Below are 25828 nucleotides of genomic sequence, written 5' to 3'. Positions count from 1 at the left end.
GTTTAATACTCTTCAAGGCATTCTAATTAACTATCGACCGTCCCTAGTGCAAGTGGCGAAGGATTTGGGGTTGGTATCCGAGGTCCTAATTTTGAATTCTAATTGATTTATATTTCCAACTAAGTTAATTATTTCTAAACTACCTTTCTCTCTCTAAAAAAAAAAAAATTCTAACTCCACTTTCTCTCTCTCTCTCTCTCTCTCTCTCTCTCTCTCTATGTACTATCTTTTCTAAGGCTCTTTATACTTAGATTTAATATATGGGACTAAAACTAGTAAATAGTACCTCCTTTTTTTTTACTTTTCTTTTTTTAAGCTTTATTTTTGGATCACTATCACTACTAGTCAATTTGTAGTATAACATTAATTGAGTGGTCCAGCAATATGCTCTAATTGCATGACATCTAAGAGGATTAAGTAAACTAATTAGCCTCATTAGATCTTCTATTAATCTCGATTATATCGTAATTAGCAATTGTCACACTACATGTGGGCACAATTTTCACTAACCTTGTTGATATATGAGTCGAAATTCTTTAGATGATTTATATTTATATCATTTCTATTTGTTATGCAATTTGATTTATGCGTCATAAATGCGGGACAAAGGGGAAAAAAATAAACAAGAAATGACATTATAATTAAAAGGAATTTAAAAAAGTTAAGTTTTTTTTTTGTTTTTGTTGCCCTACAAATTGAAGTTTAGATACTAATCTATATTAAGCAAACTAATTAAGAATCAAATCGTAATTGGCCAAATCTCTAAATTTTCATGTTATTGACAGTTAAACTATCAGGAAATTCATTCTTTTTCGATAATAAATACTGTTGTAATTGATAATTATTCGTTGCAATAATAGTTCTTTTTTTTTGCAAACAAATGAGATTTGTTGTGAATAATTAATTGTTATAAATCTTCACTACAATAGAATTAGGTTATAGGGACACATATTTGGGACACTTTTGTGTAAGTATCATATTAATGCCACCCACCCTACCCAGTCCATTCGGCCCGATTACAAACAGAAAGAAAAATAAAAAAAAAATCGATTACCATTTTCCCTTCTCCTCTTACTCAATCGACTGAAATTCTAGACGAAGATCCCTTCCTCTCGTCCTCCCCCGCCACCGCAGCCAACGAGGTAGAGTTTCGGTGGTTGCTAAATGCTTAAATAAATGTTGATAAATTAGCAGCACTCTTTTATATTATAGCGACACTCTTTAACTGTCACTATATATCTTTCGACCCCACATATAGCAACACTTTTTAAAAGTATCGGTAATTTAGCCAGTAGCACTTTTTTGTGATAATAAATGACTGAATAATATAATTTACATTATTAAAGCTGCACAAACTGTTGCAATAAAATATATTTTACAATAATTTAATTTTTGATACAAAAATTGATGTAATAGATTAAAATTGTCGCAGTTATACTGATCGAGTTATATGTGCTCCCTCTTAATTAATTAGGGCTACCAACGAGCCAAACAGAAGTGAGCTGGGGTCTGCTCATTTAATAAACGAGTCGAGTACTAGCAGGCTCGTTAAAATATCTAGCTGAAGTTTCAGCTCATTATCGGCTAGTTTATTAACGGGCCGAGCACCAGTTAGCTCGCGAACAGCAAGTTGGATTGTCAGCCCTACTATTACGTACAAAGTTGGAAAGAAATTATAAAATTAAAATTTTACTCTAATAATTAAAATTATAAAATATAGGTCTCTTTATATATGGACTAACCTAAAATCCTAATAAATATTTATAATATATATATATATANAGTTGGTTTTTTTTTTTTTTTTTTTTTTTTCTTTTTTTCTTTTGATACCCTCCATCCTCATCCTTACCGCTAGGTCAAGCGATAATCGCTCGGTTAAGCACAAGTTGAGTTTTTACTCGTGGTTTTTGAAAAAATCAGAAATCTAGCTAGATGGAAAAATCAATAACTTATTTTTTAGTTGTCACTACTAATAAATATCCTGGGTGGTAACATATACTAAATCCATAGCGATCACAACCAAGTTACCATTTTTTACAATATTTTGATTATAGAACTACGAAGATTCCCGTGGGTATAGGGGGGGAGGGAGAGAGAGAGAGAGAGAGAGAGAGAGAGAGAGGCCTAAATGAGTCCTACACGGCTACACCTCATCCTAACCCCTGCAAATAATAATAACATAATTAAACATTAATTGTAGACCCTGATCAAGAAATAAAAATGAAAGAGATCGATGCATCCTCCTCCACAGCTCAGGGGTAATGCATGCATGTGGGCTTTTTGTGAATTTTAAAGCATGCATGGTTTGCATGCAACTCCTAATTATCAAACTTGGATTAATTAGAACTCACTCTTCCTACGTTTACGTGACGCGTCGAGCGGTTCATTCGATGAGGAGACGCGTACAAACTTGTTCAATGTCGACCTAAACTCTCTTTTTTAAAAGATATATATATAAATTACGTGGAAATCGCTTTTCGAAATCTGCGTTTAAGCCCATCGATCAGATAGAGGAGTGAAAACTTTGTGGACCAAATGATTAGGAGGTGGAAACTGAGGTTTACAGCAAGCATATATATGCATGCTAACACCCCAGTTTATATATATATATAGATATGTTTCATTCGTTGCTTATTGTGGTGGTGATTCGAAGATACATGGGCCACAAAGTTACTACCAAAGTTATAACCATAGTACGTACTTGTTTCTTTTAACATGAAGTATAAAAATATATAGTAGCCGCTGTGTTTTCAAAAGTACAGGAACTCAGCATATTTGTGATTTTTTAGTCGTCGGTTCACTTCAAGATTTATATAGCATTAGCAAAGAAAAATTAATAAGACACACCGTAAATAATGCTGTATGTATTTTGAGGCAATTTGACGGCTAAAAAATCACAAGCACAAATATTTTTGTATTCTTAAAAGCATGGGAGCTCAGCTATATATTTATATATATAGAGAGAGGGACTTTTTTTCGAAAATAACCCTGTAAAATTTCGTATTTGCCAAACTAATCCTGTGAAATTTTTATTTGTGAAACTAACCCTCCTCTCGCCACGTGGGCGCCACGTCAGGGATTCCTCAAAAAGACGGTGAATCGTTCACCGTCTTTGATATTTATTGTGAAGGCGATGAATGGTTCACCGTCTTCATAAGACGGTGAACCATTCACCGTCTTTAGTACAAATTCCTACAGTGTGCAAATCTTTCCAAATCCATAATATGGTGTCCTTGATAAGACGGTGAATCATTCCCCGTCTTCTCGAGGGAACAGAAAGGCGGACTTGAGAGAGCGGAAAGGGAAACGGACGGAAAGGGAAATTTTGCACTAAAGGCGGTGAATGGTTTACCGTCTTCTAAAGACGGTGAACCATTCACCGCTTTTACAACAAATTACAAAGACGGTGAACGATTCACCGCCTTTTTGAGGAATCCCTGACATGACGCCCACGTGGCGAAAGGAGGGTTAGTTTTACAAATAAAAATTTCACGGGGTTAGTTTGGCAAATACGAACTTTCACAGGGTTATTTTTGAAAAAAGTCTAGAGAGAGAGAGAGAGAGAGAGAGCTAAGTTTGTGTGCTTTCAAAAGTACGGTGATCTCCATGCTATCAAATTGTTTTTAATGTTGAACCTTTCGAATCGATGATTGACTCTGTTAGATTTGATCTAGAATATCTCAAGTATATATATAGAAAATAAATTTTATAATTTTTCGATATCATTTGCCTAATGAGCAAAAAGGCTCAAAATCAACAATTTTAGTGGTTGTAGAAATATCAAACTCACATAAAATTTTTAATAGAAAATTATTTATACTATATAAAACAAAATCAATACCTTTGATCTAAAATTTTAGTATCATATCATCACTTTTTGTGAGATTTTTTTTTTTTCAGCTGTTGGTTTTAAGTCATTTTGATTGCTAAAATAATATCAAAAAATTACGAAATTATTTTCTAGATACTTTTAATACTCAACAATTAAGAGTGAAGTGCGCATGAATTTTCATCGATCGGTCCCTTAATCCACACGTCTAATACGCGATTGGCCTGTCATTAGTCGAAAATGAGAGAGATCAGTTTTTCTAATCCATTTTGAAAAGTCAATCATGTGATGCTCAAATATATAAAGAAAAAGTTTTTAGTTTTTTAACTCCCTTTTCTCTCTCTCTCTCTCTCTCTCTCTCTCTCTCTCTCTCTCTATCTCTCTCTCTCTCTGCACAATTACATAGGAATAGTTTTGATTATTAAAATATGATATAATTGAGGGTCAAACAAGATATTTCTTAAGCACTAGTGGTTGGTGCATGAAGAAACTACAAACAAGGTCTAAAAATAGATTAAGAATCTTTAAGTTGCATCTTTTAAGACTTAAAAACTCTGTATAAGTTTATACTGTAAAAGCTTAAACCGTTAGAGAACGATATTTATATATATTTTTATATTAAACAGAAAAACCATTGAAGTACCTCTTTTGTGCTCGGATCAAGACTAAATTTGAGATAAATTTGGTGAGCGGATGCCAACTAGGCTTGTCAACGAGCCGAACATGAACAAGCTGATGCATAAATTTTGATATCCGTATTCGCATTCGATTGAACGTGGTGCCAGATTCGATAAGAGTTTATCTTAACCACTTTCACCACTACCTCCAACTATAATTTTCGATTCATAAGTAAGTTCATAACAAGAAAAGAAAAGAAAAAGATACGAAAACCTAACGACTGAATCAAACGTACGGTAGCAAATCAATTTGGTTTGATTCGATTTGGATTCTATATTTTTCCAAATTGATAATCTTTTTTTGGTATGAAAATTTTTTTTTGTTAACTGAATCAAACCAAATCTACCATGCTCCAAAATATTGCTGAGGTTCATATTAATCTGATGAAGATAATAGCATATCTATTTCAGTTTCTTTCTAACAGTATAAATGTTGTATTATATCCATCCAATATAACTCTAATTTGTTTAATTTCCATCAATATCTGAAATATACACAAAAGCATTGAAATTAAATTTCAATGCTATCATGGCAAAACAGAAAAATTAACCATCCTTATTTGTCCTCTTATTACTTAGTACCTCTTATTACTAATAAAGATAAAACAAAAAAAAAGGCAATTGCTTATATATCTCTGAAAAGTTTTCGACTTTCTGATTTATTTCTCTTAGAAGGTTAATATTAAAAATAATTTTTTTACGTTCCAAATTATTTCAAATATGCCTCTAGAGTTAAAATTCTGTTAGTGAACTATTAGCAATAATCTCTGTGAAATTATTGTTTAACTCTTTCCAATATACTATTCTATAATCACCAACTTTTCTTATTTACTCTTAAATTAAGGGCACAAAAAAGTATTTTGATTTTTGATTTTTTCAAATATACCCTTCTATCATTACCAACATTTCTTATTTGCCCTTAACTTAAGGGCAAAAGAGGTATTTTAATTTTTTTAAACTCTGATAGATATTTAACTTATATTTAACCCAAGTTAACTTAACGGATCGTAACTGTAGAAATATTTTGGAATAATGGAGAAACATATGAGGCGTGTATTAGAAAGAAAAATTAGAGATAAATAAAATATTTCCGAAGTTTTGAAGGATATATTGGCAATTATCCCTTTCTTTTATTTACTTTGATTTTCAATCTTCATGGTCCAATTATCTAAAATATTGGAATATTAATCTTTTTTTAAAAAATGCATTCGTCAACTTTAATTTATTTTTAACTATGGATTTTTTTATTTTTAAAAAATAAAATTAGAACAAATATGGTAGAGCTATTATATTTAATAAATTTTTAACTTAAATAACTGGAAAAAGCAGTTTAAAAAATTAAAAATTAAGGTGTTAATCCAAAAAGTTCAAGCTGAGGGATTAATTCAAAACTACCTATAGTTCTTGAGGTTTCCACATATTTCTATTTCTAAAACAATAAAATTTATTTTGATAGCTGTGACCATAATGCTTAAATAATTATCTATAGAAAAATATAAGGTTAGAAACTTTTGATACCTAGAAAATATAGCTTTACCAATTATATGCATGCTTTTCGATATAAATTTAATTTTAATTTTAATTTTTAATTTTAAATCTGTTAAATTTTAAAAAATATTTAGCTGAATTAATTAAAAATAATCATTATGCAGTTGCATTTACGATACACGCTGTGAAGCGCAAGTAACTAGGCTAATTATAAATAAATAAATCACATAAATAAAAAAATAAAAAAACGAAGAAAAAGCGCCAGTGCTGGCGCACACCTAAGAATGGCAATCCAGCTCGCTATTCGCAAGCCAGCTCCTATTCGACTAAAAATGAGCTCGAGATCGAATCGCTCATTTAGTAAACGAGTCGGATACGAGCTAAATTTTTCAACTTGTTTAATAAACGAGCCGAACACGAGCTGAAAAAAGCCCACTCGTATTCGGCCTGATAACAGTTCGAATGCATATATTTTATATTTATATAATTTATATTTATATATATCAATAAATAATTATATATATAATACAAATTTTTATTATTTGATTTTTAGTCCAACCTAAACATAAAGCCAACTCAATTATAAAAAAACTCATTTTTATGTAAAATTTCAACCATTAGATTGAAGTCTAATGGTTAAGATCTTATAAATTTATTTTTCATATATTCTTTCTAATAAATCTATTTATGAGATATCTCGTTTTCAGCTCATTAATAAACGAATCGAACACGAGCTAGAATTTTTCGACTCGATACTTTAATAAGCTACCTCAAGTTCGGTTCATTTATAAAACAAGCCGAACACGAGCAGGACCCAACACGCTCGTCTTCCGCTCGTTGACACCCCTACGCACACCACAAAGATAACCAATGTCCCAGTAACTTTGAGACTGCTGAATTTCTAGGAACCTGATAACTTTCTCTGACTAACTGCTGCATCTTCTACTGACCGTCCTTAGCGCAAATAGCAAAGAACTTAGATAGTTAACACCGGAGGTCCCAAATTCGAATTCTAATTGATTCACATTTTCAGCCAAATTTATTTCTAAAATAAAAAAAAACAAACAAAACGGATAACATGCTATATTTCTCTCAAAAAAAAAAAAAAAAAAAAAAAAAAAAAAAAAAAAAAAAAAAAAAAACTGCTGCATCTTCTTAGTTAGGTACTTTTCGTACCAATATAAAAACCAAAAAGAGAAGGTTTTTGTTCCAGGAGATAAAAACCTGCAAAATTAAGCACTGGTGCAGACACTATACAACCTTCAAAAAAATCCCCTGAGGATAATCTGAGCTTCACTAAACAGTAAGTCATTCAATAAGCCTCATTTGAAATACTAGGCAAGAGCTTACTTAGCAGAGGGATTTCATCAAATATCTTGCAGAATTGTTTATACTTTCGTGTCTCCAGAATCATAAAACCACAGATTTAACTGATTTCAGGAAAAATGCCGCAAACTCATTACTGTATTGAAAAAGATACATATAAAAATGATCAATACACTGATATTTTACATTGTTTCTTATTTTCCAAGACATTTTAAGTTGGTATGAAGGTTCACGGAAATCATTTGCAACTACAAGGAAGAGAACCTCTTGATCTCCTAACTTCAATCCGTAAATCTTCTCCTGGTAAGAATGGCAGCCATATATAAATTTATCATACTCCAATACAAACAATTTTAGGTCAAATAGATTCTCCCAGGTACGAAACGGGGCTGACGCACGAGGGACGTACCTTTACTGCATTCGAGTACAATAGTTAAAAAGGCTCTTTGAGGGATCGTGCGCTCGGTTTAGCTAAGGCTTTTTCCCTTAGTCGCCTTCTAGGCATACATGTTAACCTCAGAGAGTGGAGTAATTTACTGGTACCGCTTTTTAAATAAGGCATGTCTCTTTGAAGGATCCTTGGGTTTACTTTTCCCCAGTCCACCATGCTTGGTTTTCCCCGTGCTGCAGAACAAAATAATAATAATAATAATAATAATAATAAACAAAAAGAAAGAAAGAAAAATTTCTCCTCCAATTCTTTCTAGTTGAGCTTCTGGAATGCAATCATAACGAGTAAAAGAAATAGAACAAGAATAATACAGAGAGGGTTGGGACTGTACTTGTACTCCATGTAGACCACTCCGCTCGCCCCAGAAAGGGCACTCATCGAGCCAGTGAAGCGCCGGGCTTTTACTAGTGCCTTTCCATCCGAATCTTCTTCCAGCTGCTCCAGACCCACCACATCATCCCCTGCATTCAGCACCTATTGATATGCAAAGCAAGAAATATCACTCTTCCTGAATCTAGTCTAGCAGACAGACAGCAACCAGATACCGTAAAGACAGTTTAAAATCAAACGAGTCGCTCTTTTACCTTGCCCAGCAAATCGAGTTGCTCATCAAGAGTGTAATAGCTAAGCTCGGCTCCTGAATCAGGTGGCGGCAAGCTGGTAATTACCTGATGATTCGACAAATTCCTTCAGTAACAATAAGAAAGATCCACTCTAAAAGTCATTTGCTCACGCTATTATAAAGTCGAAGCATGAAGAATGTCCTAGAAGTCCAAAATGAAAATAAATCGGGGGATAATCTGAATAGTTATTAAGATACGAGACATCGGAACGCCAAATAAAAGTAAGCCAAATTTATTCTGAATGAGATCTTGTAACTGGGGAGCCAAAAAGGTTGCAAGCTGACAAAGACAATGAGGCTTCCAAGCATCTCTAACTATCATAACAAAACAAGAGGATTGGCACACAATTGCCTCCATCTTTTGCCTTAGGGCATGTTTGGTTCGCCAATAGCGAAGCACCGAAAATACCACTTTCAAAAAGTGGCGTCCTATCGGTTGTTTGGTTTGTAAAAGTGAATATAAAGGCCACTTTATAGACACCTACAACCAATACTAGTGAAACTTAAATAAAATGTCATTTTATCAAAATGAAGGCATGCCTGCAACATTCTGTAAGAGGAACAAAAACAACACAGTATTTTATATAATTTCCTTTTAACACAGAACATTACATAAATGAAAGGGAAAACCCTGAAGATATCAATGTATAGTCTCTGGGCTAGAAAATGCATACCTTAAAGCTGTAACCTTGGTCAATCAGAAATTGCTGCCTTTTAGTGGAGTAGTACATCTCCTGTGCCAACAAAAAAAGATCAAGTTGTAACAACATGATGATAATGTCAAAACGAAAATACTTCTTCACATTTAAACTGATTGAATGCTATATATAGAGAAATAAAAACAAGTTCAATGTGTTGCAAAAGATAGATATATCCAAACCTGTGTGTCAGTGGATACAAGCGAATAGAAAAAAGCATTATATTCTTCTTTCCCACCTGACATCCTATCTTGAAGGCGACCCTGCAAATTTTGTAAACACCTATAATAAAATAAAATAAAACAGAACTAAAAGACAGGTGCAAAAACGAATTCAAAAGGCCTTGACATTTATCAGATATCATATGACTGTTTCTTATTAAATAAATTGGAAAGGAAAGAGATCAACATCACAGATCCAACAAACATTACACAACTTCGCAATATAGACCACCCTATTGGTCGTCTGTATTGTTAATACAACATAAAGAGAGTATTTTCCATGTAACATTTTCAGTAAAAACCAGACGCAGTTTTGTACATATTCAACTTACCGGAGAGCTAAATGTTAGGCAGATAAAGAATTATAGATCAAATACCATCATACCATTAAATATGATCCACATCACTTGAAGTAACTAGAAACCTTATTTCGTAACTTCCTAAAATTACAATCAAGTCTGTCAAAAGGTAGATTATGTCAAAAAAACATAAAATTTGGTTTCTATGAACTTCTTATGTTTAACAACATGGATCGTCTCGTACTCGTAAAGATCCTCCCCCCCTCTCTCGTATTATTATCAAGTTCGTCACCAAGTTGGCTTTACTGAAATGATACGGAATGGTGATTGCATAGTCCTTCAGAAGCTTCAATACCTGCGCTGCCCCAAAATTCAATTCCCTTTGTGCAAAGAGATACCTTAAGTGATTACGATCCAGGAAAAGTTCGAAGACACAGCTCATTAAATACATGAATGCCACCGGGAGCTGATATGCTTAAGTGGCCTTACAATGTCCATACCACCTTGGAAACTCCGTTTGGTGCACGTCTTCTAGTTACATTTCCAATTGGTAATAACTTAACTAGAGGTAAATCAAGCAGATTGTCAACTACGGGAAATGGCTACTTATTCTACTCATAACGGTCCATACACGATCTCAAGGATCTCCTTCTACATTAACAAATAACGTCGGGGTCCCTGTGATAAAAAGCTCACTCATCAAATCCTTCTCTACAAGACTTTAAGGTGGCGCCTAAGAACTCTCATCAATTAAGTTGGCGTCAACCTATAAGATGCCTTCACCACTAGCCCGACCCCAAAGGCCAAGTCGATGCAAAACTCAACCTTTCATGCCGTTAGTCTACCAGACCACTCCAAAGGAAACCCACTGGGGAATCCCTATACCATAGAAATATCCTCAAGTCTTGGGGTCTCCCTACACACTTACTAATCACCAGATACTCAGCTCATAGTTGTAAAAATCATTCCAGCAGGGAGAGGGTTCAACATCTCCCGCCAACAAACCCCTCCTAAACCAACTCATAAACTACCCTACCATCAGTACATAGCATCTAGCAGCCCAAAACAGCCCCACTACTATACTAGATCCCCCAACGACCTAAACCAATGTGCCAACCCATCGGCATAATCCAATCATCCACTGACACTAGGTAGGCAGAACTATAACTGATAGCACCGATGGTAGGATTGAGGATTTGAACTCGTCCTCAATGTGGTGTGCAGTCTAACCCAAACCTAAGTAGGACAACAGAAAAACCAATCTAAAACAAATGCAATGCTTCCGCAACAAACACCACCTTAACTCCATTGCCAATAATCAAAACGTTACCTACAAGGCATCATCGGTTGTTGCTAACTCCTTTGCTTCCACTGTCAATATCGGTCCGAGTAGTGTTGGTTGAGACCTCTCTGGCTGGCATGAAGCAAAAAGGCGCTCAATAGTAGCGGGGGCAAGTGGGACCCTTGTACCTTGCCCCAGCATCAATGAGGCCAATGCCAACGATGGGATCGGATATGGATTTTTCAAACAATTGGCTTTGAAGTGACCTAACCGACCACATCGGAAACATCGGTCTCTACACTTCGTGCATTGAGGCGGACGGTGGGACCCTCCAAAAATCACGCATCTATTTGAAGTTCGTAATGCACAAGACCCGCAGGATCTAGTTTGTGAACAAAGGCACTTCAGGGGTTTTACAAAACGCCAAGCCTCTCATCGCTCGCTTCTTCTCCTTCTCATGATCCAAAAACTTCTCTTACTCCCTCAGTACATCCCGCACTAGCTATAGGAATCAGCGATTGGAGTGGATTATACAAGCTTGCCGCAGTAGCCTCCACTATTGTATTTCCGGTGGACATGGATGGCGGAGCCTGATTTTGTCCAATTTGTTCCCCAACGATATGATGGTTCACCAACTCTAAAAGTCTTTCGATGCGATCTCCCTGCCGCCATGTATATTCACCCAGGTTCTCGGCTACACCGATTAACGTAACTACTTATTCATGAAGCTACTGGACCTCATTGGCTCCTAACGATTCAAAAGCTTAAGGTCCGGCCACAGGAGATCCTGTCATTAGTTGTCCATGAGACGCCATCGCGACTAACCGAAATAGAACAACAATGGTCATTGAATGACCCCAGCAAACAATCAAATCAATTCAACAGAACTCACAACAAAGAGCTCGATCCAAGCGAAAGTCATGGAAGGGTACTCATACTCCGCCTTTGACATCATGTCGTCTGAACCAACATGATTGCCAGAAAGGGAGTAGTTGCAACATCTTCAATTCGCCTCCATTATACTATTGGAGACACATCTCGACACAATCAGCTCACTTTCATCGTAATTCACGTCCACTCTTATTCTTCAATCCTTATGATTGGCAACAGTCTAGGGTTTCCTAAGTCCACCTAGTGACATTTCCTAAGCTTCGATACCAATTTAATCTGTCACACCCTGCGCCACAACGGAAGCCTTCCCACGCACGTGCAAAAACCCGCCATATATACAAGGACAACCTTGCACATATGAAGCGCCACAACAACCAATATAAAAGAGGCAATACAAGTCGTGGATATCTAAAGCAAGAGAACAACTATTTAACTGCATCAACTATCCATATTACCTATCCCAAAATGCCTTGTTAGAGTCTTCTCTATCATATCCTTTACCACCCGAAATCTCACTAGCTCACCCGCTATTCCTCATCTAAAATCTGATTGTTGTTATAAAATCCTATAGCTGCGAGCGTGTGGGTGTGGGTATGTGTGTGTGTGTGGAGTCCCATTCTTTTTGGGTTTGGGATTTCACAATGCAATCTTGATTGAGCCTTTTCAAATTATTTAGCTGAGGCTTCGTATGCTGGATTAACGTGATTAACATATGTCTTCCTCTATAATATTCTCTACACTAGAAATTTTCAGAGGAAATCAATATACTAAGGTCAACATCATAATAGTTATCGATCTATGTTTCCTCTACTATTCTTTGCACTAGGGAAATTTTAAGAGAACTCGATATAATTAAAGTCTAGAATAAGAATACTTGGGACGATTTTTCAAAATTCAATGTAAACTCAAAATAGTGAATTATTTTATAAACCAAAGTACATAAGTAACTAGGTAGCTCCACTCATCCCCCATCAAACAGATACTACTATCAACGAGAGTAACAAGAATCCAAGAGTAATTTTAATCATAGGAACAGTTAGACATAAGCATATTTAGTTTTTTGAACAATCTCTCCAAACAAAGTACCTTTGCCCTGAGAATACGGCCCAACCGCTGAGCTTCTTGACGCCGTGAACCAGCATGAGATGATATCTGAATTATCACATTGGCCTCCGGTATATCAATTGAGTTATCACCCACCTAGGGAATAGAAGATTTTAAGGCTTGGTTGTGCATTCTAATTATTACTATAACAAATAAATATTAACTGTCACACAAGTATCCATACTCCAAATTTTGCATTCTGATTTTTACCAATATCTCTCATCTGTATCCACACATACACATCCTAACTTACATATATTTATATACAAAATTGCTGGCTAACATGCAGTTTTCCATACCAAGCATACACACAATTACCTGAGTAAAGGATGAAATAAACTAAGAGCATGCTAGGATTTTAGGGCTTCATTTTTCCTGCTGTCAAACAATGTACTAGTATATTTTTGTTCAGATAAAAGATGGGGAAATTATCCAGGGATCATGCAAAAGAATTTCTCGCTCATAGCAGCCTCCATACAATGCTACCTATCATATTCCTGATTTAATTTGGTATGACACTCCATTGTCAAATAATAGCTAACAAAAATATATTTGGAGCCTATTGAAGCTATTCACATTTATTATATGCTCTCTATCATTTTCTCTCTGAAGCAATATATTCTTACTGCTACATTATTTTAGGCAAATACATAAACAAAAATGATCACTGGCAAACATCAATCAACACCATGTTAACATAGCCATAGTACCAAAAGAGGCATGATCAACAAAGACAGCATACCTTTGACAGAAAAATGGTATTCACATCTGGGCTATTCTTGAACGCATGAAGAATTCTAGTCCTCTCATTATGACTGAATGGTTTCACAAACAAAGCTGTAAGTAATAAGGGAAGAGGACATAATAAATTTCATAAATGTAGTCGATTTGAACAGAACCTTGTAGCACCATAGATCATGGGCTTGCGGAGTTTCATCGCATAAGCTGTAAGTGCAAAAAGATTATCCGCAAACACAATTATTTTATCACCACGCTGCTGCTCATGGAACCGAATCAGAAACTCACAAGCCCTGAACTTATTTGGATTCATCACATAAAGAGCCTGATAACCAAATGAAAACAACCAATGAGATTGGCATCTCAAAATGGAATACCATAGTCACAATAATCCATAGAAAAATAATAAAAAACTTTACACACCCAAAATGAAAGTTAAAGTCAGGAGGTTTACGAGTAACGAAAAGAGAAGGGGAGAAAGACAATGTAGATATAAATAAGCTCAAATACTTCCATTAGGACAGTATGGCACAGCAAGGAAAATGTAACTTTAATTATATTACCAAGTATGGTAGTGAAACATGCAAACACATAGAGATATAAATAAACATAAAATATGGTAAACAGTAGATAGTGCATTAAATTCTCAATAAAAAATATGGGCAAAAGTTGCTTAAACCTTTCATCCACAATCATATTCATAAGCCAAAAATACAAACTCAAATTCATCCATTTTTAAGAGCTACATATTATTACTAATGATGAAGTAAGTGGCAATATTCACAATTAAAGGATAAAACAAACACTTGTTTATGTGGAGCAACAAATATTCAAGCGTTTAAGAGGAAGCCAAAAATGTGCTCTACCAATTTAATGAAATCAATTCTATGGAGTATGGATCACTAATAAGAATCAGCGAGTCTTTTGAACAACAATCCCTATTTCACTAATTAGCAAAGCACCAGACCGGGTTGTAGACCAAGACTTACTAAATAGTTTAGAGAAAATGGAAATAAATTTATTTTTTCATCTACTGAGGTATGCATGGCTCAGCAGATGGAATGGTTCTCAAACCAATAAATATAACTAGAACTCTGGAAGAAAAGGCTAGAATCTAGGAAAGGCCCCTCAACATATTGTGCTTTGTACTTGCTGATAATCAAATCTTCCATATAACCTACTTTATTTATCAAAAATCACTCGTAGGGATTATACGCTGATGAAGAGTGCAAAATGACAAAGATAAGCATCCATCCAGTTCTCCCACTACAACAAAACCACCATCACGTATGCTTCATTCTTCTCCTCTGCCGCCACTCCGTCCCTCTCCCCTCACTCCACCATTGCCACCAAATTCACTCGATTATAGAGGAACGTTGAGTAGCTCCGGATTGCAAATTCTCTAAACACTATTAGCATGTAGTGATAGATAGAGGCACCAAAATGCTAGTGATAAGCCAAACAAACATTGGACATCATTGCATATAACTACTAGTAAGAGATGGAGACCAAATATTAAGTACCTGCTTCTTCTTTGAATTTTCTTTCTTCAAGTACTCCGCGAAGAACTCCTTAGTCATAGGACACCAAACTTCAGCGCATTGTACATTTGCAATAAACCCTCCTTTTACCAAATCTAACCAGTTGGCCTCATATAGTTTTGGTCCAATAAGAAAATTTAAATCTGTAATGCGTTCATCCTCTCTCACTAGTGTTGCTGTAATTACAACCAATCAACTAATCAGGAGATCAGCAAAACAATATAAGCAGCACAATTTGCAGATCATAATCTTCTTCAAGAGTAAAACTGACCAGTAAGGCCAAGTTTGCAATGTGACTTTGTGATACTGATAACTTTGCGAAACATGTGGGCTGGAACAACGTGCACCTGCAAACACCACATAATAAGTCTAAATACATTGTTCTCTTGATAAAAGCAGATGACAGCAGTCTATAAAAGGTTGTCACCATCACGTACTACAAAGAGAATTTAAGATTGATATTTTTGACGGACGTAAACATTAATAGATTGCCACAGAACACTAAAGGATGTTATTATAATTCGAACCCATGAAACCAAGGTTCTAGTTGACACTTCAGAGGCTTCTTAAATAAAACACAGTCGAAATGCTTGAAAAGGTGACCCAGTGGTATTCGTACACAACATTACCTCATCCATGAGAAGCAGTCCCCACTCCCTGTTTCGTATTTCTTCGATGATTTTTTCGGAATCTTCAGACCGCTTGCCACCAAATGCAACCATGTTGTACGTTGTCACAACTACACCAGCCATGCCACGGAACTTTTCCTTATTGTCAGATGTAAAACGGCTGATCTGATCATCTCGAATTGTCGACCAAAGCTTGAACTGAAATGCCCATTGATCTACCGAAACAGCATTGGTTGCTAAGCAGAGACAACTCTTTTTAATGCGGCAAGCTGCCGAAACACCAACCAGCGACTTTCCAGCACCACAAGGCAGTACAATGATGCCAGATCTTGCACGGCCTGCAATTCAATATCAACAAAACCATAAGACAACATGTAGTCATCAATGAAAATATAAGAATTTGATGTTCATTACCTACCTTACAACATAAAGATGAATCTGCGTGTTTGTTTTGGTGTTTTTTGACCCCAGAATCGGAATCGAAATGGGCGATTCCAATTAGTTTTGTTTGTTGTGCAGGAGTGCCATTCCCATTACTATTAAGAATCTTCTACTTACCCATTGTCCATTCCAGCCTAGGATACCCACTAAGAAATGAATCAAGGCGGAATCGAGGTTGGTTCCCATTGATGGAAAATTAAATCTGCAGTACAGTTAGGTTCCAAAAATCCCCCCACATATCGCAATCAAAGTGTACAAATTCTAGTTCATATTTTGGATTCAAATTTAAAATGTTGTTAATTTTTAGTTTCAAATTTAACGTCAAATATAAGATTGATTTCCTTATTACAATTTTTTATTTTTAATTTGAACTTAAATCATGCATATTAATTTTGATTGAGAATTTAAATTTGAATTCAAATAAAAAGTTGCATTTCAAGTTTAAATTGCAGGCTCAATTTTGATTTATAAACGTAAATTGTGGATTAAAAATTAAAAATTTAAGTTTTAATTTTTAGTGTTCAATAATAATGCAAATTTAAATTAGCTCACTAATTTTAATTCAGTTTGAACTTTGGCTGCAATGTGACATTGAAATAGATTTTGTTTTTTCATTTTGAAATTTGAATGGTGAACTGCAATTTAAATCCATACATCTATTCAAAATTTATATTCAAATTACATATTAAAATTTTTATTTAATTTGAAATTCAAATTATAAAAGGAAATTTCAATTTAAATTGTAGTTTCAAGTTCAACATTGAATTCAAATAGTAAACTAGTTTTATGTTTTATTTGCCAACTCAATTTCACATTTTAAATTGTAGCTTATCATTTTAAAATTTTAATTTAATTTTAAGTTTTCAAGTTCAATTTGAATTCAGATTATAAATTTGATTTTATTTTTTGAGCTGTGAACTCAATTTTAAATTTAATTTTTATATTTAAAATTTAAATTTGACTCTACTTTACACCTCTTATTTAAAATTTTTATATTTTAAATTTAAATTTGACTCTAGTTCACATATCTTCACAAATAATCAAAATTTCCTTAAAACCAAACAATAATGGGAATCATCTTCCGATTTCTATCATGAACCAAACACATTAGGAGATCTCACCATTTTCTGATTCCGGTCCATTCTCATTCCTATTTGTAAAATTATACAAAACGACGGTTGTTCTCCAATAGCTTAAGCTACCATAGAATGGTGTGTTTAATATTTATATTCAACATTCCTCTCCATGTCTAGGCTCGAAACTTTTCAATAGACCCAAGACATGGGCTTGAATTAATTGGAAGAAATTAAATAACACTAGGTGCCTCGCGTGACTCGAACTCAAAACCGAATGCTCTAATACCACGTTGATTAATACGAAACGACCGTTGTTCTCCGCTAGCTTAAGCTACTAGAGAACGGTGTTTTTAATATTTATATTCAAAGGGAGGATGTTGGAAATTATAATCCAAACTTTGTTAAGTCTAATTAGAATTTTAGTTTAGATTGGGTTGATCAATTAAGTTTTAGAGATAATGTTGGATTTAAATTTTCTGATTGCTATTAGATCTTGAAGTTGTATTTAGATTAGGATTTCTGTTTTGCTTTAAGGCCAATATATAGATGATATGTTGACATGTGGAAAGAGCCCACTGCCGGATCACCCATGGCCAAGAGCTTAATTAAGTCGGTGCATAATGGAAAGTTAATTAGATAAGCTAAGTGCAGTATGCTCAATGTAGTCGAGCAGTGTATTAAGAGTATTTGATTAATAAAGTATTAATTTAGTTTATTTTCTCCCTCCAATGTCTCTTCTCCATTCATCCATATTTGCTTTGATATCGACGCTATCCAACTAAAATAGTCGCCAATTAATTCACCTTCGTTTATCTATAAAGATTCAAATTCTCCTTTAAAAGCAACCCTTTTGACTCTGTACCCTTTTGACTCTGTCTGTGGCTTTGAAACAACCTTCTAGGTATTTTCATTCTTCATTTTCTAGTCATGTTTGTAGGCTTTGCAAGGCTGTTTATGGACTCAAACAGGCACACTGGGCTTGTTTTCAAGACTTCACATCTTTTTTATCTGAATTAGGATTTACTAAAAGTTCATCCGATCATTCTATGTTTACCTACCATACTAAAGAAGGAAATTTTGTTCTTCTTCTATGTTAATGATCTCACCGTCGCAGGCAGCTCATTCTTTATGCTTAACTCCTTAATGTCCATACTCCAAAAAGAGTTTGCTATGAAAAGATTTGGGGCCTCTTAATTTTTTTCTTGGCATAGAACTAACAACTTCAGCTCAATAGTCTTCAACTGACTCAACAAAAATACGCTCAATAGCTGCTTGAGTATCATGGCATGCTTACTAGCAAGGCTGTTTCTACCCCGCTATCATCTACAACTCAGTTGTCTTCTCATGAAGAAACCTAATTGAGGATCCTCAAATCTATCATCAGATTGTTGGTGCGCTCTTATACCTTACCTTTACAAGACCACATATCTTATATGCTGGAATCTGGTTGCTCAGTTTCTACAAGCACCTTGGAACCCTCATTTTCAGGCTATTAACACATTCTACATTATATCAGAGGGACAATGGATTATGGTCTTCATTTTTCACGCTGTACTTCTCCCCTTATCGAGTACTCTCTGATGCTAATTGGTTGGTTGTCCTAACACTCGACGTTCTACTTCTGGTTTCTTTGTTTTTCTCGGTTCCAATCTAATTTCATGATTCACCAAGAAACAACCCACAATCTCTCACTCTTAACTCTGAAATTAAGTATCGTAGTGTTGCATTCTCTTGCTGAGAACGTTTGGATCCATCGTCTGCTTCAGGATCTTGGTGTCTCACTATGTTATCCTCTCATCATGTATTGCAACAATCTCAGTATAAGATACATTGCAGCCAATCCAATATTGCATGCACGAATCCAATATTGCATGCACGAACAGAGCATATTTGACTCAACCATCATTTTTTGCGCAAGTACAACTAGGTGACCTATCATTAATTCGAATTTCTTTCAATAAACAATGACTGATATCTTCACAAAATCTTTATCTACTAGTCGCTTTAATGCGCTTCACATCCAACCTCAGGATGCTCAAATTGCAAGGGGGGGTGTTAGAGTATAATCATTTACATATTTACTTGATTAGCACTATTGCCGGTTGTACTTTACTTGTATAAGGTCTAGTTGTACACCAACTTGTACTATAAGGTGTTTTCCTAATTGTGTTCACTATATATTCAATGAAAACCCTAGAGGGGGCCTTTACGACTTTACCCAATCTTTCATGGTATCAGAACAAGAGGTTCTAAGATCTTGTCTCGCCAAGCGCTTAGCATTATTTAATTTTCTCCCAAGTAATTCAAGCTTGTGTTTTGGGTTTATCAAAAAGTTTCGAGCCTAAATGTGAAGAGGAGTACTGAATATAATATTAAAAACATCGTTCTCTTATAGCTTAAGCTATTGGAGGACAGCGGTCATTTTGTATAATTTAGCACTTCCAATTCCTATTCCAATTCCTATTCAAATCAAATGTGCCCTAGATATTCAGTATAGATTCTATGCAAAAGATCGTATCTCATTGTGGGTAATTCAGCGCTTCTTTTCAGGCCATAAGGATTAACTACTTCATTAAAGAATAGACTCCTAAACTTTCAAAATAAAATTAGCAGCTTGATGCTTCTTTTTAGTATCTCCTAGTCAATAAGAAGTTATACTCCAAATTGAGCTTAGATTCTTCCAAGAAAGCACTCTAGGCATGCCAACTAGGAGCTCCTACGTATTGGCGGTAGAGAGTGTTTCATTTTCTAAGAGGATGACTCTTTTTACTAAGTATGATATCATGACAGATTGATCCATTACATTTTATTCATGTAAAACAAAAAAAAAGTTAAAATAAAATCTAGGATACACTTTCCCTCAAAACAAATACCAACACCCAATAAACTATTTGAGAAGTAGCCAATAAATAAGTTTGTTTGTATTATACCATATCCAAAATAGCTAAAAACATTCGAATTTGTAAGTTGGCCATGTCCGTCACAAAACTTACCATTTCCAAACATTTTACTAAGACTTTTTTCCTGATATGGTCTTGGTCGTGCTTGAGGTTTCAATTCCATATTCAAGTCCGGATTCACCTGCATATTCCAAATTTATGTGATTACCTACTATGTAAAAAAAAAATCAACTGATTAAAAAAATGAAACAGCACCACAAATGAAGGTCCTTCCTTCTACACCCCTTAAGTCTCACGTAACAAGTTGTTGCCAACAACCAAAATTTTCATGTTGCACTTCAGCGAAATAAATAACAAAGGGTGCATTAGATTCCAGTTTGTCATTTTCATACGAAACAATTGGGAATCAAAGCTTGCACATCATCATCTTTCTGTGTCACCGTATACAACCAGCTTAAAAAAGTCTCAGAGACATCTTTTGGTTAATAAAGTGCTAGTCGGTTATCCAAGCAACCATCCGGGAACAAGTTACACACTTGCAAGATGAAGGTTTAACCAGGTGAGAGGGTAGAAAAGGCCTTAAGTAGTACACCAACCCTAAACCTCATACTTGAACTCCAACTATGTCAAACGAAGTGAGCTGTTCATTGCAAGCTCATGTTTTATCATCTGATGCCAGCTGCTGGTGTTTAAATTTCGATAAAATATGGTGATGGTTTGGGTAGGAACTATTGTTTGTATGCAATTGTTGCAGTTTTTTTTCAATATTTTTCTCTCGTATAGAGAGACGGTATGATGAGGCTGATACAGGATAATGATATAAAATCAATGTAGTACTGAAACTAGCTTATGATTCTTGTGAAGGACAAAGAATGTGTCAAAAACTTTGAGAATGCTAGATGATACCGGTAATGTTCATTGCTATTTTCACCTTTAGTTACACCAACTTCTAACTTCTATGAGCATCATCCCACAATGAGTTCCTCTCGAAGTCCATTATTCCAACCAAAAATCCCAAGCATAAAACTCCCACATTGGGCTACAGAGGTCTACAGACAGTAAACAAGTTAAAAGCCTACGAGAAGTACAATTGAGCAAGAGGACAACCCTACAACATTGGAGGACTAATAAGTACCAAGCTCAGATCACTTTTCAGGGAGCTCCAACAACTGACACTTCTATTGCCCTCGAGTTTGGTTGGATCTTGGCAGTTTGTATTAATGTAAGAATTTTTTTTTTTTAATCGTCAGAAATTTTCATTTTACCTTTTTTTGTGACACTCCACCACCATAGCTTCCTCCGATCATACCAACATCCTATTAGACACAACTCAAGTATAGCTTCCTGAGTACATCACAAGTATCCTTACAACCTAATATAATAAATCCACAAAACCCTAAAGGATTTACTAGAAGAACATAGTAAGTACCATTAAACCCATTTCAACAGAAAAAAATTAAACCATCATAAAATAGAAAGGTCTACAAAGGTTTCTACAAATTTGACCTCTATATTCATTATTCTCACCAAATCATCACTACTTTTGCAACATTGATCACTTTTACATCTAGACTGCCTACTGAAACAATTCAAAACCAACACTATGCATCTATCCTCAATTAATTTCGCACCTAAAACAGCATAAGCCAATTAGAAACAACAAACCTACCAAAAAATCATACCAGGAAAAAGGAAGTTATCATGATTTTACTAAAAAACATTCGTCCAATTCTTGCTACATCAGCAAAACCTTCAATAACTCTTGAGTGGTCACGAATAGTTATTGAAATCTTGAATCTTGATGTTTGACTCATGATCTTTATTCTTTAATCTTGATTCACAGGCTTGATTTCAGATCTCGAGACCAGCTTTAACCAATGCAAACAAAAGAGAATAAACCGTTTCTCCAATACCCATAAAAACCCAAAAATCCTACAAATTTCACAAGACTTTCTAGTTTCTCACTAAAACTACATACTTTGGACAAAATCTTGACCAGACAACAATGCATGAATTGTCCTCGACGGAAAGACAAAGTCTCTCTAATGCAATACGAAAAGAAAATATCAAATAGGATATTAATTTCCCATATTATGCATTAATTGTCAATCAAAACTGGCGGGCCCCAAGAATACCTGGCCCACTCTATATAGCCATTTTTAATCAGAAAACAACATAATGAAAATTACCATAATAAAGATCAATATGCAAATAAATAAGCTTCAAAAGAATATATAATTCAGCTGTTATTGAAATATTGAACTTACTGTATCATTCCTAAAATCATACTCCTCCAGCATTGGGAAGTTTAAGGCATTTGGCAAACAACGTTGCTTCACATTCTCAACCTGTAGTTAGACAGATATTCAATTTACATGATTTCCACTGCTCTTCTAGTTACTTTTGTTGTTTTCTATTTAAATCCAGTACCTGTGCAGGATCTATTTCAAAAGAATGAGTCTCTTTTTCTTCAGCTGCAACAGCCAAATCAACTCCATTCAGCAAATCCTCATGACCACCACCTATCTCGCTCACTCTTTTGCTAATGTTAAATGCTTCAGCCCCTTGGGAATCCTACAAACATAAAAGAAGAATGCTAAAACTGAATGGAAATTTGCCGAATTTAAATGCTTCAGTCTCTTGAGAATCCTACAAACATAAAAGAAGAACAATAAAACTTAATAATTCCCGCATATAAACACCAAAAAATCCAAAGAAAACATTTCAACTTCAGATTTCTTAAAATAAGTTCCATTTCACAGCATCCAAGGATGGTAAAACTCTTTATCTTATAAAAATATCTAAAAATGAAATGTCAGGGAAAAAAAATAATCACTATAGCCAAGCTCTAAATCAATCAGAAAAATCCTTCTCATTTTATTTCTACCTCAAGAAATAATCACTAATGCTGCCTCACTTTTGCTAATCATTTAACTAATAAAAAATTAAATATATCAAAGTCAAATTATTTGCGGATAATGTGGTTGGAGTTTTTTTTTTAAATAAGTTTGACAGACTCATACTTTTTATTCTTAACATTATAAGGACATCATTCTAGCAAGAAATCGAGAATATTATAAGGACGTTATTCTAGCAGAAATCGAGTATCTACATGGCTTATATTAGTTGCGAGCACGACATTATTTCATTGAGTGATAAATCTCAACATACACCAATCAGTACTGTATCCGCTAATTAGGTGATGAAGCAACTGAATTTTAATTTACACAAATTCCCGTTAGGACAAATCAGATACTAAACACCTCACTTCAGCATTGGCATTTGCAGGCTTCAGATCAAAGACAAAAACCTGGTATGATGGCTTGTTCACTTACAACAGTTGGAATTCAGCATCCAAGTTTAGAATTGAAAATGCCCAGAAATCATCATTCTTGTTCACGGATTTAAATCTATTCATGAATCCACAAAAGTGACTAGCCTGAAGAAATTCTAGATGGACGACAAATAAAATCTTCATTTCCTAACCGGATACTTCTAGAAAATGAAAAAGAGGTGTAAGTTAAGAAGGCAAAGAAAAGGAGAACGAAGAACAAGATAGCAGCTGCCATTGCCAATCAAATTCACATAAAAAAATCTTTTTTAATAAAGAAAAAGCATTTTAAGAGAAAAACATATATATGGTCGGATCTACTAAAAAAATATACTGGAAAGAAATTTACCTCAGGCAAAATCCGTGCTCGAGATATGACTTCATCTTTGAGCAACGTCTTCAAGACCTTCACAAAATAAACTGATCAATCATCAAAGAAATCTGTAACCAACTGAATGTTAAAAGCAAATGAAAAGCACCTCTGGAAACGGCGACTCCACAAAATAGCGGTTCTTCTTCAGAACCAGCTTGACTTTCCCATAGTTGGCGGTAGAAGCATGGATGAAGTCGATCATCTCACGGGGCAACTTCGTCTTTGAGAGCTTGTCGAGCACACTGATGATGGTCTCCGTCTCCAGCCCGACAGAGACCGCCGCGTATAGCGAATGGGGTGTTAAGTTGTATTCATGCATCGACTCCGGCCTACACCGAAACATACAGTAGCCTTATAAGAACAAAACCTCCAATGAGATTCTGCAAATCACTAGCATAAATGGAATTACAAATCAGAATTCATCAAATCCCTTGTTTGGAAACATAAATGGTAGTGATTTGGAATGGAATGATCTCTACAAGTGTAAACAAACACCATGCTTTGTGCTCGGACTAGCAACGATATGATTTTTGTTTCCCAAACATTAAAAAAAATTAAAAAAAAAAGAACTTGCCTAACCAAAAGTACTGTTTGTTTCTAATTCATGCGACCAAAAAAGAGAAAAAAAGAAAAGTGAACAAAATTCGATCCATTCCCGTTCATCCCAAACAAAGGAGAACTCAATCGAAATCTAATTCATTCAAATTCCGTGCGACGAGTAGGGTAGGGTTTTGGAGAGTAAAAGCACCTGCAAACAGGCTCGGCAATGGCGATGAGGAAATCGTAGGCCTGCTTGTAGAGCGGCGAGAAAGTCTCAAGGAAGATGCGGCCGTCGGCGCAGGCCCACAGAGGGCGGTTCACATGATCCGGCTTCAATTCCAGCTTTGTGAAATCTCTCTTCTTTGTCTCTCTCTCGACTTCTTCGTCGAAATCATCCGCATCGTCGAAATCATCTTCGTCGACGGGATGGGCGGCAGCCCTGGCAGGTCCGGCGGTCTTGTGCTTCTTGGCAGGTGGCCGACCCTTGTCACCGTCGCCGCCGGCCATGTCAGAGAATTTCTGGCAGGTGAAGTAGCGCCGACCGCGAGGTCGACGAGATCGCAATCGGAGGTTTAGGTTTTCGCAGGGCTCGGGAGGATGCTCGATACTCTGAGAAGGAGATGGCGCAGGTTCGGTTCGGATCGAGATTCGAGAGAAGGCGGGCGTTCAAGGGCGTGGTTCGGATCGAGAAAAGGCGGTGTTCTAGGGCGTGAAAGGGATGGCCGATATCCGAAGCGGTTTTATTAACTATTAACTATTAACTATTATTATTATTACTAGTCTTATAATTTTTTTAATATTAAAAATTTTTAAAAAGTTTAGTTTTTGCATGGATACATGTAAAATTTACATATAGTGTATAAATATAAATACACACTCAAAGAAAAGTTATATTATTAACAATGAACTTTGTCCGATTTTTTGTCTAGAGAGGACGCATCAGGAGACAGAGAGGCGTGTAGGGGCGAGCGGCATCGAAAGAGGTAATTTAATATGACAGGTAGGTCCCATAAAAGTACAAAATTAAGCTAATATCGTCATGTGGGCGAAGAGGCATGAGTTTTTATAGAAGTTTATAGATTATTAATTAGAGTCCAACTGGGTATTATCCACAGCATCAAACGTTTGGTGCTACCGAGTTTTCTACCGTTAAATTTACCTCTTTAACTATTTTTACCCATTAGATTATAATATTTAACCAACAACTTACTCAACGCTAGAGAACCCATATCATACTAATCGTATATTTCTTCATCTAAGGACCGAAAATCTAACAGCACTAATAGTTCAATGCTATTCACAGTATTCCAGCATAATTCTAATTATTAACTATATAATAAATTAATAATAAATAAATTTTTAAAAATTTTT

The 25828-nt window shown here is 35.2% G+C and overlaps 1 protein-coding gene across 1 annotated transcript; it reads right to left on the bottom strand.

Annotated features, from left to right (window-relative positions):
• LOC109726504 (DNA repair helicase XPB1-like) lies at positions 7341 to 25183 on the bottom strand. Its single transcript, XM_020256118.1, has 18 exons — positions 24666 to 25183; positions 24024 to 24246; positions 23894 to 23950; positions 22644 to 22787; positions 22481 to 22561; positions 20307 to 20394; positions 15797 to 16134; positions 15439 to 15514; positions 15150 to 15343; positions 13788 to 13951; positions 13631 to 13703; positions 12871 to 12984; positions 9274 to 9354; positions 9068 to 9127; positions 8356 to 8439; positions 8103 to 8245; positions 7730 to 7944; positions 7341 to 7620 (listed from the first exon to the last, which is right to left on the bottom strand). The coding sequence occupies exons 1-17, from the start codon at positions 24962 to 24964 to the stop codon at positions 7854 to 7856; spliced, it is 2310 nt and encodes a 769-aa protein (XP_020111707.1). The 5' UTR covers positions 24965 to 25183; the 3' UTR covers positions 7341 to 7620; positions 7730 to 7853.

This window comes from Ananas comosus, linkage group 21 (assembly GCF_001540865.1).
Source record: "Ananas comosus cultivar F153 linkage group 21, ASM154086v1, whole genome shotgun sequence".
NCBI classification, from domain to species: domain Eukaryota; kingdom Viridiplantae; phylum Streptophyta; class Magnoliopsida; order Poales; family Bromeliaceae; genus Ananas; species Ananas comosus.
This window is presented reverse-complemented; position numbering and strand designations above follow the sequence as displayed.

Bases quoted from the DNA above. Each gene is read 5' to 3' on its own strand.
- LOC109726504 (XM_020256118.1), bottom strand. From the start codon at position 24,964: ATGGCCGGCGGCGACGGTGACAAGGGTCGGCCACCTGCCAAGAAGCAC. The intron at 13,952-15,149 runs GTACTTAATATT...TTTGGTTATCAG, and splicing joins AAAATTCAAAGAAGAAGCAG to GCTCTTTATGTGATGAATCC. The intron at 8,246-8,355 runs GTAAAAGAGCGA...GCATATCAATAG, and splicing joins AACTCGATTTGCTGGGCAAG to GTGCTGAATGCAGGGGATGA.